This window comes from Phalaenopsis equestris, unplaced genomic scaffold (genome assembly GCF_001263595.1).
Source record: "Phalaenopsis equestris unplaced genomic scaffold, ASM126359v1 Scaffold000299, whole genome shotgun sequence".
Taxonomy (NCBI): domain Eukaryota; kingdom Viridiplantae; phylum Streptophyta; class Magnoliopsida; order Asparagales; family Orchidaceae; genus Phalaenopsis; species Phalaenopsis equestris.
The window spans coordinates 165,411-181,856 of NW_018164741.1; the positions used below are offsets into that span (position 1 = coordinate 165,411).

At 38.3% G+C, this 16,446-nt stretch overlaps 1 protein-coding gene across 1 annotated transcript in view; it reads right to left on the reverse strand.

Annotated features, from left to right (window-relative positions):
- Positions 1 to 16,446, reverse strand: part of LOC110025452 (RNA cytidine acetyltransferase 1-like) — a 70,554-nt gene that overhangs the window by 34,538 nt on the left and 19,570 nt on the right. Inside the window, 1 exon segment of the mRNA XM_020725935.1 lies at positions 6,870 to 6,968. Within this exon segment, the coding sequence (XP_020581594.1) occupies positions 6,870 to 6,968 (99 nt within the window).

Consider the following 16,446-nt stretch of genomic DNA (forward strand, 5'->3'; position numbering starts at 1 on the left):
CTCTCAATTCCTGCAATTCGAGTGGTAGGAAATATCTCCCAAAACCAAAACCTATGACTCACAACTCAATCTCATGCATGAAAACTAACCCTAGACATAACAAATCTATTTATGCCCAACAACAATAATAATAAAATACTAAATTGCCCTAGGCAAACAAAAGACAATTTGCCCTTAGGCTGGGCACTCTCGTAACAATACACCCCTCCCAAAAGACACCTTGTCCTCAAGATGGGAAAAAATGGGAGTGTTCCTCCTCTTCACCCACAGCTGTCTCTATTTCTTTGTTCTCTGCCTCTTCATCATGTACTATGAGAACTTATATTCTTCGATCCTTACAATAGTGTCTTGGGATAAACTTCTTATCACAATGAAAACATAATCCATTGGCTCGCTTCTCCGGAAGCTGTCTCTATAAGGCGTTTGAGTGTTGCTCCTGGTCCTGGTCCATTATTTGTGTCTAGTGCAGCCTCCGTCTGGATTTCCACTGTATAAACTTTTGGCATCATCGTGGTTACAGCACTTTCTACGACGCTTCATCTGTGTTGCTCCTGCTGGTTTTCTTCATTTGGTTATTATCCTCCATCATCTGAGCTAGCTCCATCATATCCCTCAATCTCCGTGGTCTCAGTAATCGGAGTGCTGCCAGTATGTCAGGTTTTAAGCTCTTCATGAAGTTCTCCTCTTGTCTTGCTTCAGAAATCTCCCACAGTCGTCCCGACAACAATTCGAATCTATCCCTATATTTCATGATCGTCCCCTCTTGAATCAAGGCATTGAATTGCTCGTGTAGGTCTCCTTCCCAAATGGCTCAAAAAAATTACAACAAACAAAAATTCCTCCCCCGAACAAATCAGGTATATAGCCTCCCTACACCCAGGCTAAGGTTTTCCCTTTGTTAAGAAAACTACTTCGAGAGAGTCACCTTCGAACTTCACCGCGAAATAAGATCACAGGATTCAAGAAAAACCGGAACAAAAAATTTAAGAAAGCACGATCAAAGTAACCTGAAAAGCACAAAGGAATTTTATTAGAAAAAACCCAAAAGCGGGAAAAAAAAAACGGAGCCATACAACCACAAATTTCATTATGTAATTCAGAAAGTTTTACAAAAGACTCACAAAAGTTTCTTCCTCACACTCACACGAAGAAACTTATAAAACTTGCATCAACAATCTTAACTCTCCAATCAAACGTAAAATTCATGTTGAATCACCAAAATTCACCTCTTCAACACTCATCACCTTCAAAGGGATGCTCGTTGAAGAATTCAAAAGAAAGAAACAACAAGTTCACATTTACCACTCTCGAAATCAACTTAAAAAATCAATTTTTCGTGTATTAACCGTACTGAACGCTTAGGCGCCCAAACTTGGCTCATAAGTGCCAAGCTCTCTGTTTTGGAGCCCATAATGGGTGCCTAGACTCCAATACACCAGCGTTTATGCGCTGATCTCACAGGAAAACAAGCACGCCCGCATCATGTAGGGCTCTTAGGCGCCACATGGTCAGTGCATAGGCGACGGCCTTTCTGTTTCCAAACCCTTATAAGGCGCTTGAGCGCCCATGGCTGGCACCTAAATGCCAGCCCTAAATGCAACTTGAAATGCTTTGGCTCCACACTACATAAAAATCTCTCACTTGGAGACAAAGCACCGAGCATCAGTCCTCTATACCTACACCTACATCTGAATCACCTTCATAGACACGCACCGTGTTTATGTACCGCGGTGTGGCTCATCCCTGGTCCACTTTCATGAAACTCAATTAAAGTCAAGCACAACTTTGGTTTCTCAACAATCACCACATTCGTCAACTTATCCACAAGATTCTCAGCTGTGTGTATCTTTTTCAGAAATAATTGTCTATCTTCTAGAAAAGAACAAATGAAATGATACTTGAGCTGGATGTGTTTCGTCCTGACATGAAAAGCAATGTTCTTAGCAAGATGAATTGTACTCATACTATTACTGTAGAGCTTTCCAATTCCCTGCTACTTGCTCAATTCTGCCATGAAATTCTGTAGTCAAATCATCTCCTTGCTAGCCTTAGTGATAGCAATATATTCGGTCTCCATAGTTGAAAGTGGAACGATCTACTGCAACATGGAAACTCAACTCAATGTTGTGTTCTCCTCAACTCAATGTTGTGTTCTCCAATGTGAAGATATAACCCGTTGTATTTCTCCTACTATCCACATCTCCTGCTAGATTTGAATTTACAAATCCTTGTAGTTGATCCATGCATTTCCATAACAAAGTGCTCTGTTGAATGTTCCTCTTAAATACATGAGAATCCACTTTACGACCTCCCAATGATGTCTACCAGGATTAACCATGTACCTGCTGACTACTCTCACTGTATAAACAATATCTAGTTTGATACAAATCATCGCATACATCAAACTTCCAACTAATGAAGCATACGAAGTTCTGTTCATCTGTGCCTACTCTACATCAGAGTTTTGGTGATAGCTCCTTAGATAGTTTACAATGACTGCCTAAGGGAATCCAAACTAATTTCGCCTCACTCGAGTTCCATCTCTGTAGGATCTTCTCAGCATACTCTGTCTGAGAAAACTTTAGTGTTCCTACACTTTTGTCCTTACTAATTCTCATCCTGAGAATCTTTCCAGTCGGACCTAAATCATTCATCACAAACTCACTTAATAATTGTTTCTTCAGGTCCCAAATTTTCTCAATACCTGCCCCACAACCAACATGTCATCCACAAACAAAAAAACAAAAAATAATAATTATCGAAATGTTTGATGAAGCAATAGTAGTATGTCTGACACTTTATGTACGCATTCTCTGACATCTGACATGAACTTGTCAAACCTCTTGTACAACTGTCTCGGGGTCTGCTTCAAGCCAAAGAGGCTCTTCTTAAATCTGAAGACCAGAACCTTATAACATTGTAGTTGCACTATGTATAACTCCCAAAATCTTCATGTAAGAAAGTTATTTTTACATCTATCTGCTCCAGAAGTAGATCTCATCTGCTATGATACTCAGTACAACCCTAACAGTCATCTTCTTCACCATTGCGTAGAAGATTTCTATGTAATCCACTTCTTCCTTCTGCTAGAAACTCTTCATAACAAGTCTTATCTTGTAGTGTTTGCTACCATTTGACTCCTTTTTCAATATGTAGGCCCACTTGTTGTGTAGTGCTCTTTTGCCATTTGGAAGTACCGTCAAATCTAAAGCCAGATTTGGCTCCATATTGCATTTCTTCATCCATGGCAAGCACTCACTCCCTTGAATCGTCAACATGAGTGGCCACCTCAAAGCACTCTGGTTCACCACTATCAGTTAGTAACAAATAGTGTAAAGAAGAAGCATAACTTTGTATGGGTTGTTTCACTCAGTTGTATCTTCTGGCTTTTGTAGCATGTGACTAAGAAACTTCCAATACTCCGAGTTGAGCACTTGTTCTTTCTCCATCTTCCTGATCAACAATATCATCTATACCACATATCAAGATTCTTCAGAAGTAGCTGACGAAATATCCTGAATTCTAATCATGTCTTTGTACATTTGCATTTCGTTGAATGTGGTGTCTCTCCTAAATAATTTATGATTGTAATGATCCCAGAACTTATACCCGAACTGAGTCATATCCAATGAAGGTGCAATTGACATATTTTGAGTCAAGCTTGCTCATCAACATGCACATATGAAGAACACCCAAATACTCACCCAGGCTTTTTCAAGTAAGCATTCCTCTAAAGGTACTGATGGGTTGTGGTTGATCAGATAAACTGCAGTGTTAACTGCTTCAGCCCAAAATTGTTTACGCAAGCCTGCATGAAGCCTCATAAACGTAGCACACTCCGTGATTGTTTTGTTAATCGCTAAGCCACACCATTCTACTGCAGTGTCCTTGGGACAATTAACTCATGTCTGACCCCCTTGATAGCACAGAAATTTTTGAGCTTTCGATCACAGTACTCACCCTCATTTCTGATCTGAGACACTTTAGCTTCAAGTCTGTCTCATCTTCAACCATTGCCTTCCACTTCTAACAGACTTCCAATACATCAAATTTCTGCTTTGAGAAATAAACTCATACATTTCTCGTGTGATCATCAATGAATGTGATAAAATTATGCTAACCTCCAATAGACTAAACTGAAGTATGACCACATACATCAGTATGCACTAACTCCAGCTTCTTTGATTTCACCACTGAACCGCCCTTGAACAAAAAAAATTTCTTCTGCTTTTCATATATACAGCCTTCACAGAAATCCACATTAACTGATTTCAGACCCTGAAGCTTATTCTTTGAAAGTAGGGACTTCATATCTTTCTCTCTCATATGGTCAAGACTACGGTACCACAAACCTGCATCATCCATGGTTCCAGCCACATCAACGAAATCAGTCATTTCATTGATCAGATAAAGGGTGCCTTCAATGTTGCCCAAAAGCATCACCAATGCCCTTCTGGTCATCTTCCATGAATCACCTGTGAAAGTAGTCAGGTCCTAACTTTGACAGGCGGGACACAGAGATGAGATTTCTCTTCAAATTTGGAACATATCTTACTTCAGCAAGCTTACAGACTATTCCATTCGGCAACTTGACATAAATATAACCATTTCCAACTATACTGCAGGTCGTCTTGTTATCTCCCAGATAAACCTTCCCTAGATCACTCTGAGCATAGTTTTTAAATACCCATAGTTTTTAAATACCTTTTTTTTTTTTATTAGGGCAAGCATGAAAGGAGGCACCTAAATCCACTATCCAGAGTTCAGTACTGACAAGGTATAACATCAAGGAGTCAATTTGGATTTCACTTGCGAAGAGATTAGTAGAAAGACTACTTTCATGTTTTCCACCACCAGCTTTCCTTGAAGCTTTGCAGTCCATCTTGAAATGACCTTTCTTAACGCAATTCCAATATTCTCCTCTGCTTAACTTGGCCTTTCCTTTCTTGGACTTGGATCTGCCTCTATATGTATTCCTACTCAGACTCATTCCCCTATTATAAGCATTCAATGCAAAATCTAAAGATTCATAATTTGTTGTTTTTTTTGTGAAATTCTTCATTCAGCATCAGACCCACGATATCATTGAAGTTCAACTTCGAAGTCCCTGAGAAATTACTCACAGTCGTTACCAAGCCATCCCAACAATCTGACAATGAAGATAGTATCACCAGTGCTCTGACCTCATCATCAAACTTGATCTATATAGAACACAACTGGATCATCACAGTGTTTAAGTTATTGAGATGCTCTGTGACTAAACTGTATTCTAACATCTTCATATTGAATAACTTGTTCATCAGAAAAATCTTATTGGAAGTAGAAGTTTTTTCATACATTTTCATCAGTGTCGTCATGTGATCTACCACAGTTTTCTAATTTACAATGTTGAACGCAATAGATAAGAAAAGTGTCAACCTTGTCAAATCCAGTGTCGTTCGATTCAACACCTCTCATTCCTCCACATACATAAATTCAAGCTTATTTGTGATTTCTTATAGTGACAAGTACAATTTTTTGGTGATATAACAAATCTTCCACCTGCATCTTCCAGAAAGCATTGAACTTCTCCACTTTAAACCTTGCCTCTTTGGTTATTAGCTGTTTGTAAAGTGTGATTGCATTTATTTAGATCCAACAAAATAAATAATTCTGATTTTGTGCATGAAATCTTCACCTCAATAGCATAATGATCTCAGTTATAATGAACTAATTCCCATGCCACCATAATTTTTTATCATCAGTCCACGCTGGTTTAAGTTTCATATTATATTTTGTGTGTAAATCTGAAATATTAGGTTTGAGATATGTAATCGCATAAGAATTGTGTGCTCTGTATTTGAATTCCCCTTATCTTTATTGTAATACATATAAAAGTAGACAAAGAATGTCTAACAGATGATGATTTGACAAAGAGTCAAAACTGAAGCATCGCTTAAAAGCAAACTTGAACTAGTCTTTCTTGACTGACTTATTGACAATTAAAATAACTTTGCAGTGAATAGTATGAGATTAGGGTTGTAAAAACAAACTTTTAATGAGACAGAAAAAGTTATTGGATCAATGATACAAAGACAAAAAGTTAAAGCACATTAAGGAAAAGCCGTACTATCGTCAAAAAAAAAATTACTTGTTCCTAAAGAAAGTTTGAATCATATTACTGGACGAGATCATTTCATGAATGAATTGCTTTAATTAAATCACATAATCTGTGGCGTCAACCAAATAATCTTTTAAAAAAAAATTGTTGGAGAAAAATTGATTTATGTTATATTATCACTGGAGGATTCTATTATAAAAAGGGAAAAAAGGCACAATGTTCCAAAGAATAGCCACATCAAATATGATACTCGCTGAATATAGATTCCGTTCCTAACTTGATCTTTCCAAAACTTGGAGAATATAGAAAAACAAGATTCGGTTTGCAATTCAGGTTTAAAAGATGGAAAAGTCCTAGAGCTTTAATAGGACATAAATCAATTGTTCTGCATTGTAAACAAGAAAAGTAGTAATCTCTCCTGCAGAATAACATCCCTTATAAAATAACAATAAATATATATTTTGTCATTTGATGGAAAACTAGATTGCTAGAAATATAGATAATGGCCTAATTATCAAAAGTGTAATAAGAAAATAAAACTCCTCAAGTAGTGTTTTTGTCCACATCTGTTTGAAAGCAAAGAAAGCCACGATAATGTATAAATAAAGGGAAAGTAAGTGTTGATACTATATAAGTTCATCACATTTTCCTTTCAAGATAATATAGCATTGCTAAAAACCATGTTGGAAGAAAAATATCTTTCTTGACTATTGTTCAATAGAGGATCCCTCCATTAACTGAGCTCGAAAAATAATTATGATAACCATACTTGAATTGTTTGCCGATGTTGCTTGAATACATTAATCTGAACAATAACCTTCTTCATATCTGGATCAACACTCTTCACCAAATCATAGTGCAAATGCTCCTGCGAAAACAGATGTTGTTTGACCACATTAAGACACAAGCCAACATAAATAAAAAAAAACTTGGATATGATGATAAATGATAACAATAATATATATAAATGAGTATAGTAAAAAACTAGTAGATGGTAAAAAAAATCATTGATTAGAGAATTAGCAGGCATTGTAGTATTGAAAAATTAAAGAAATGCTCCAACGGAGAATGGACATATTCAAAAAAAAAAAATTTTAAAATTCAAGAAGACCGCAATGTTTCATATAGCTACTTTGCATTCTCGAAGGGATATTCAGTCTAATCTAAAAATATTTCTGAAAATATTGTTGACTTCTACTTCAATAAAGAATACTCTTTGGCATATGTTAATGAAAATGTTCACAAGCCTATAAATATATGATGAGGAAACAAGCATAAATGTGCATATTAGCTGTGAAAAAGGTTCATTCAAAGCTTGAAAGTAATAATCAACAATAAAAAAATCACTTACATTACCACATAAATCATGCACATAAATAGGAATAAGACCAATGCTTACTTCAAAAGGAAACATCAATGAAAATTGTTAAAGGCATCTAAGGAAAACATTGCAAATGGTTTTAAAACGATTAGTAGCAGATATTTCAAGAAAACAGAGCTCCATCAAATTTTGACCCCATTGTCCAATTTAACTTGAATGAAAATAAAAAAAATAAATATTTCAAAAGAGAATCCATGTATCTCTAAATTATCTTTAAATATAACACTAAAAACCCATGTTAAAAATTCCTAGTGGGAGCGGGGATGCTCAACCCCAAAGTAAATGGACCTTTCAGGATCCGCAAGGAGCTAAACGACAACACCTATAAAATCGAACTACCAGTGGACTACAATATTTTTGCTATTATCAATACAGTGGATTTGACTCCATGCTACGAAGATCTAGAAGCTTCAATGAATGAGATCGAAGTTCCCTCAATCCCGGATAACTGACGTGGGATTCTTGGGTTGAACTGCCTAGTAAAACTGAATTGGTTCAGCCAGGAGGTGCAGGGGGTTGGCCGACACTTAGCCGGTTTAAGGTTGCCGCCCAAAGGGAAGGGTCTTCCCTTATGTGTGTGTGTGTATAAATATATAAATATGTATGTATGTATGTATATATATATATATATATATATAAATGCACGATGTTTCCACCTTCGTCTCTGCTAGGGTTTGCGATTCGATGGCGACACGAGTGATCGTTCTTCATGACTCGCTCGTATGTTGGCGCGACGGCCGGTGGCCTTGGTGGCACTGGTAAAAGGCTTCGTTCTTATGCTAGCGTTGTCGCTGATGTTGTTCCAAACTTCCCTTATGCTTTCTACGACAATCTCGCGCTCGATTCCGATGTGTCCTTCATTCGACGTACTGGCCGGAAAGGGGGAAAGCTTGCTCTCTTCCTCTCTGATGCCGAGAACTGTGAACTCGCCTCCTCCTGTCGTCTTCACCTGGCAAGGAAGTTCCTCTATGGGTATCCAAAATTGGAGTTTCTTCGAAAACAATTTGAATTGATGAGGCTTACGAGAGAATGGAAAATAGGTCCCTTGGATTGATCCAACTGTCTAATGAAGAGGACTATACGCGCCTGTTTATGAAACGTTTGGTGTGGTTTGAGGACTGCAGTATGAAGGTATTAAAATGGTCAGCAAATTTTGATCCTAAAGAGAGGCTCCTATTATTTATTATTCCAATTTGGCTTAGATTCTCATCTTTGAAAGTTCATCTCTTCAATCATGAAATCCTCTCTTTAGCTGCTATATTCGGGAGACCTCTAAAATTAGATGCTCCCATCTATAATCTCACGAGACCTTCTATGGCTAGAGTTTTAATTAAACGAGATGTGACTTTACCTCCACCTGATGAGGTTTGGATTGGGTCGAAGCACATTGGTTATTGGCAACAGGTATTATTAGAACAACACCCCTCCTACTGCACACATTGTCGAATGTTTGGTCATGATCAGAATCAATGTTTCAAGTTACATCCTGAACTGAGGAAAGGGGATGGTAGGAAACAGCCGCACGTGGAGCAAACTACGCTTCCTGAAAATGTTGCGGCTGTTCAGGCTGATCCTTTAGCAGCTGTGTCCCACCCCACTATCATCCCATTTGGCTCCTGTCGAGGGTAGAATTGAGCAGGTGTTATCTGATTCGAATCCTCCTGATATTTCTAATATTGAGGGGGCTTCTGCCTCTCTCCCTGTTATTTCGAATGCTAATAAAAACCAAGATCCTACCTTCTCTAATGCTATTGTCCCGGTTGAGAATACCAGTACCTGCTCTGGACCATCCTATCATCATCTCTATTACCGAGGAGGCTCGTCCTTCCTCAGCTTCTCTCCTTGACGCTTTAAATATGGATAATAATTCTATTTATTCTCATCATTCTGATGCTCTCTCTGACACTCCTTTGAAAAATATTTCAAAAGTTTTAAGGGATGAATTTCATGTTCAGAAGTACCGTAGGAGGAATAGAGTTCAAGAGGAGCAAAATCACACTAATGGGAATAATATGTTAGAGATGAATCAATACTTTTCAGATGGAGAAAATGGACGGACCCGACCTAGATCTTCTAGGAAGGGTAATATGTCTACTCATATTTAACATCCTTATTTGGAATATCAGCAGAGTTGCGGATCCTCACTCCCTTGGTAGACTCAAATTAATGACAATGATTCATAAGGTTGATATATTTGCTATTTTGGAACCCTTGGTCTCCTCTCCGAATGATTGTATCTGGGGTAAATTCAAAAATTTCTCTTTTTTTGCTAATTGCTCTAACAAAATTTGGTTGTCTTGGAGGAAGCATATTATAGTTGATGTCATTACTGATGATAGACAATTTGTACATACTCTCTTCTCTATGGATGTTTTCTCGGGATTTCTTACTTTTGTCTACGTCGGGACTTCTAATGTTGCTATATTTGATCTCTGGCACAAACTTTCGGAGATGGGTTCTTCTATCAATCAAAACTGGATGGTTGGAGGGGATTTCAATATGGTGACGCAGGAATATGAAAAAATTAGGTAGTCGGAAGTTTGACACCACTTTAACTGATAAATTCAATGAAACCTTGGCTCTAGCGGGAATTTCTGACTTGGGTTTCATTGGATCTAAATTAACTTGGAAAAGGGGTAAGTTGTTCGAACGACTTGATAGATGCATTGCTAATCAACTGCAGATCTCTTATGGGTTTTCGCAGGTTCAACACCTTTGCAGAACTGGCTCAGATCAAGGCCCACTTCTCTTATCCTTTGATTTTTTTTTTAAAAATCTCCACCTATCACTTTTGTTTCTTAAATGTCTGGGCTAGACATGATGATTTCCTGTGATTAATTGCTGAGAATTGAAAATGTGAGGAGGTAGGTAATGCTTGGTACAATTTTTGGAAATTGCATAATAATGTGGTTGCTGCTCTAAGGTCTTGGAATTGGGATGTTTTTGGTGATGTACATGTTATAGTCAAAAAGGTCGAACATAGGGTGAGTATCAGGCTCTTAATGAGAATACAAATGATATCATCCACGATTTATAGGAAGCCAATAAAGAATTACTAGAGGCCTCTCTTTGGAAGGAGGAGTTGTTGCAACAAAAAACTGGGGAGACTCATTTATCTCAAAAAGATAGAAACACTAAATATTTTCATGTCTGCATTAAACAAAGAAGAGCCAATAACACTATTATGAGGATTAAAAACAATGAGGGGAATTGGATTACTAGGGATGAGGAGATAGGGGAGAGTGCGGTTCTTTATTTTTCTAAACTTTATGAGTTCCACGAGACCTTGGGCTCTATTGATGCCTCTTTATTTGATGATGTACGTCATCACATGATGGACCTTAATCTTTGCGGTATTTCCTCGGCAGAGGAAATCTATTTTACTCTGTTGAATATTAATTGTAATAAAGCTTTGGGGCCGGATGGCTTCACGTCTGCTTTCTACATTAAATGTGGGAGTATTGTTAAGAATCAGGTAGTGGAGGTTATTCAGAGTTTCTTTAAAGGGGAAATACCGGGAAATTAATTCTCTGTCGCTATAATTGTTCTCATTCCCAAAAATACTCAAAAGAGCCCTTGGGATCATTTCAGACACATCTCTCTGACTTCTGTTATTTCAAAGTTGAGTAGTAAAATTTTGGCCAGGCGCATCCGACCTCACCTCAACAAATTAATTTCTTTGAATCAATCTATCTTTATTCAGGGGCGGGGGATCACTGATAACATCATGTTGGCACAGGAGCTCATTCTTGACATTGATAAAAAATGTAGAGGGGGCAACATGATGACTAAATTGGAAAACCATAAGGCTTATGAATCTCTCAGTTGGGAGTTTATATTGAAGGTTCTTAAGGCACGAGGTTTCTCTCAGAAGTTTTGCAAAATTATCCTCTCTTGACTTCATTGCAATAAATATAATATTCTCATTAATGACCAGTTTCGGGGCTTTTTTAGTGCGGGCCGTGGCATTAAACAAAGAGATCCTTTATCCCCTATTATTTTCATTTTAATATTTGATTATCTCTCCCGTCTCCTAAACAATCTTTTCAGGAGAAACACCAATTTGCAATACGCTCATAAATCTAACACGGTGGTCACTCATTTAGCTTATGTTGATGACATGATATTGTTTTCTAATGCTAGCAAAAAAAAAGGTGAAGGAGATTCATAGCTTAATGGTTGACTTCCAATCCGTCTCTGACCTACTATTTAATGCTAATAAACGTAACATCTACTTGGGAAATATGGTTAATCGTTCTAATGCATGCTAGATTGCCAATTTTACGGGCTTCTCCCTCTCTACCCTTCCTCTTAAATATCTGGGGGGGGGTTTCTCCTTAAAGGCAGAAAGAGGCGTATTCAGTTTGATGAGGTAGTGGAAAAGGCGCAGAAAAGAATTTTGTATTGGAAAAATAATTTCTTTTCCTTTGGGGGTCGTATTACATTGCTCAGGAGCATCCTTCACTCTCTTACTTTATATACTCTCCAAGTACTTCAACCCAAAAAAAAGTAATATTTTAAACCTTGAAAGATGTTTCAATAAGTTTTTATGGGTGGGAAATTACTCTGGTAGAAGATGGATGTCTTGGAAGGATGTTTGCAAACCCCTGTATACTGGTGGTTTGGGCTTCAAATCTCTGCACCATATTACTGATATTAATGTTTTTAAGCAATCGTTTAATTTCAGGAAAGGCGAGTCTCTATGGGCTAATTTAATGCACAGGAAATAGTGTCGTTCCTCCCATCCTGCTTTGATTAATTGGCGATTGGGTAATTCCACGATGTGGAAGAGACTGCTTCATATTAGAGATTGGGCAAAAAAATTCATTTACTAGGAGGTGGGTAGTGGAAATATTTCTTTATGGCATGATTGTTGGTCTCATGTTTTGCTTGCTATGAGGGATACGAGATATTCTAGTCTCAAGGTGTCAGATACTTGGGTAGACGACCATTGGAATTTTCATCTTCTCACTAGCATTTTGGGTATGGAGGGAGCTACGTTTCATTTCCACTATTCCTTTTGACCCTCATTTGCAAGATACTCCTACTTTGAAATTTCCAATGACTAGCTCAATTACTAAATCTTTATATGTCCTTTCACATAATTTTCAAAAACTCCCTTAGGGTGAAGGAGTGTGGAGTTGGGCATTAACTCCCTCTATGTCTTTCCTGGTGTGGCGCATTTTTCATTCTATAATACCATGTGATGATATATTAAAGTTCAAAGGTTTGAGAATAGCCTCTCATTGTTGTTCGTGTAATTCGGCGGAGGGGACTATAGAGCATATTTTCTTCTCTTGTCCATTTTCACTATTTATATGGAGTAAAGTTGGTTTATGGTTTGGTACTATTGTCAATCCTGGGAGGAATCTTTTGCTCACTACCATGATTTGCAATCCGAACCGTAAGCAAAAACATTTTTTTGCAAATTTACCTTTACATCATATAATGGTTTATTTGGATGGCTCGTAATGACATTATTCATGAAGGTGTGGTCATTCAGAGTATGATAGTCTTTACTAATATTATTGTCTATATTAATAAGCTGTGGAGAATGGGGAGCTTTAAAAAAAAAAAAATTTCGGGCATCAATTATTTTCTTTCTATGGGGCATACGGATTTGGATGAGAGGAGGCACTCTCATCCACCGATTTTGGTTAGATGGCGGCCACCTCCTAGGGGGTGGATTAAGTTTAACACGGATGGGAGTTGGAAGCCAACAATGCTAGTTGTGGGGGCATTGCTAGAAACTATGCAGGGAACTATATTCTTTCTTCTCATCTCCTTCATATGCTGATACTCCCATAGAGGCTGAGGCTATGGCCATTTTAACGGCTGCTATTATGGCTCATGCTCTCAGCTGGCATTTTATTATTTTTGAATGTGATAATCGCAACTTGATTGATATTTTGGCAAATGGTGATGAGCCCCTTGGGATATCCTTTATTATATAAAGAGGATTAGAAGTTTAATCTCCAATATGAATGTCATGTGGAGTTTCACTTACCGAGAGGGGAATCAACCCGCTAATTGGCTTGCCAATTTAGGTAGCTCCACTGATATTTGTAGGGTGGAATCTACTCCCCGCCTCTTTACACACTCTGCTGGTTGGTGACAACATCGATGCTCCTTATATTCGTACGAATGATTCCTCTTAACTTATTTTCTTTTGTTGGGTGGTTTGTTTCGGCCCAGGCACTTCTTTGGGTTGTTTTTATTCCTTTTTATTTATCTTTGAGTGTTTTGGTTGCCTGCTTTTCTGTGGAGTAGGCGGCATCTATTTATGTTTCATATGGTGGATGGTTTTATAATACTAGATGAAGGCCCAGGGCTTCATTGCCTCGTATGAGATGAACAACTTGGGAGGCCCAAGGCTCCTTTGGCTGCGGTTGGGCAGGTTGACTAGTACACTCGGTGGCCTTGCAGATGGGTCTTGCATCGGGTTTTGGCTTGAAGGGTTTTTGTGGAGATATGGATTATGGGATTTATTGCAGTAATCTTTCTGGGAATACTGGTGAGATTGGATATTGAAGGTTAAGCTCACTGATCCAGTTCTACCTTTTTTCTGTGAATGGGCTTGTTGTTTTCGATAAAGAGGCTCATGACTCCAAATTTATACGAGGGTTTCACTCTTTCGCTCCTTATTTGTTATATGTACTTCTGGAGTGGGGGTTGGAAGATCGTGGAGCATTATCTTTCTTTATTGCTCACTTGTTTTCTTGCTTGTTTGGTGTTTTCATAGTTTTTAAGCTGCAGGTATTTGAATTTTGGGACTTGCTCGTTGGTGCTCTTTCCAGCGTTCAAGACTTCTGTTTTTGGCTTGCAACTTGCGCTACCTTTGTTTTATTTTTTATACATGTTCATATGGGGAATACTTCACTCTTTGGGGATACGTTTTGGTTGGATACATATACTTTTGGTTTACATTTATATTTGTTTCATCTTTATTTCTTTTTTGGGTGGAGTTGTAATGCGAAAGAAAGAACCCCTAGGACTATATGTATTTTCTTTATTTTTAGTGGGGACCCTCTTTCCCAATATTTTGTAACCACCTTTAGATATTAACGCGTAAGGAGTCACCTATATTTATTTATTTATTTATTTATTTAAAACCCAAAGGCTAATATATTAAATAAAAAGTAGGGTCAGATAGATTTTGTAGAAGGTCCCAAACATGGCACTCAGCTCACACAAAAACCACCAAATCAAATGGTTCCAAAAGAAAAGACAACAAAAAACATAAGAAATCTAAATAAAAAACTAAAAAAGTGTCAAAATAAGAGTATCAGGTAGCTCGAGAGCGACCCGATTTTGTCTTGTCTCTGCCTTTAGATCTAGGGAAGGAGTTAGCTAATAAATTAAACAAATGAGTGTCATTGTTAGTAGTAACCAATGTATCATCCAATACATTCCCTAGCTCGAGTCATCCTCCGTTCTTTTTCTTCCTCCTCGCGTAGACCCGTCATTCCTCATCTGAAGATTGGCTCTGATCAGCAGAATGGTCTGAAATGTGCAGCATATGTGTAGGTTGTTGAACATTAGAAGCAACTACTTGTTGTACTAGCCGATCTTCTATCGGGTCGGGAGAGCACTCCCGAGTGTCATGGCATATAAGTGGGCATTCTTCAAAAACAGTAAGTCGTATCAGCACATTTGGATCTATATTTGCAGTAAAGTGTTATTCATGTGGAACTGCGATGTTGGAAAGAGAATCGGATTGGACCTTATCAGCAAGAACGATAGGTGGCCGATGTTTATTGATATTCGGCCTTAGATGAGGATGCAAGCGATAGCAAATAGTAGAACTATGGTCAAACATACTGTCAAACAAGCAATAAGGAGGATGTGGTTCTATTTCAACCTTTTGCCAATACCCGCTGTGAATAGTGTCAATCCATATCCCATCCGGAGCTGGTTGAGTGATATCTCTCTCAAATGACATACAAGTCACAGAGGTTCTGGTGAAAGAAAGAGTATGACTATCTACCTTGAGATGCTTACCGTAAGCAGTTACTAAATAGTAGAGAATTTACATGTTGAACAGATGTAATTTTAACCCTGGAAACTTTATTCAAATTGGAATGATAGGTGACTCCACTTTTGGATCAAAACCGACAGTCCGCTTCAGAATTTTCATAAAACGATTGTCGGTCTTAATAACTTTTTGAGAGAAAATACGTGTAATCGGCATCGTGAGATAGCTGAATAAATATATGTCGACAGTCCAGTAGACCAATGTTCCAACTGACAAATAGTTTCATAGCATCAAATTCTTTCCTAATGATCTCCACTTTTGGATGATCATAAAAGAATTTCCCCACTAAAGCAAAACGTCAAGAAGACGCTAGATTACCAATTTCAAACTCAGTGAGAATAAGTGCAAACTTCTCTTTTTTCCAAGCTTTTTAAAAAAAATGTGTTCGCCGCCACCTTCAAGAGACTTGTGGTACGATTGTGGAACATTGCGGGACTTACCAATAGCAAAAACAGGCTCTGAACTTGGAGGAGGGGCACGAGCAGGAATGTTCGCAAGGGCATTTGCATAGGAACGGAGCATCGAGGCCATCTCCCTCACAAGATGGTCACGATCACGAAAGAAATGGTCTGACGGACTGCAAGGAAGCGAGGAAAATGTTGGCGCTGTCGGGCTTGGGACGTCCGGAGCGAGACGCCTGTAGCGCCTTCGTCTAAGGAAACAGACGCAAGATCGGCTACGGGAGACGACTGTAGCGCCTTCGTTTAAGGAAACAGATGATGACGGCACAAGCATTCCGTCACCTACAGAGAAAACTGGGAGCGATCGACTTCAACAGGAGAGACAGGGAGTGAGCATCGTCATGGGAGACATCGAAGAGAAGCGAAGAAGCTGATAGAATCACCGTCGGGAATAGCCATGGGGCGAAACCCTAGCAGAGCGTGCCGCTGTCGACGCCATTATATATATATATATATAGAAATACTCATA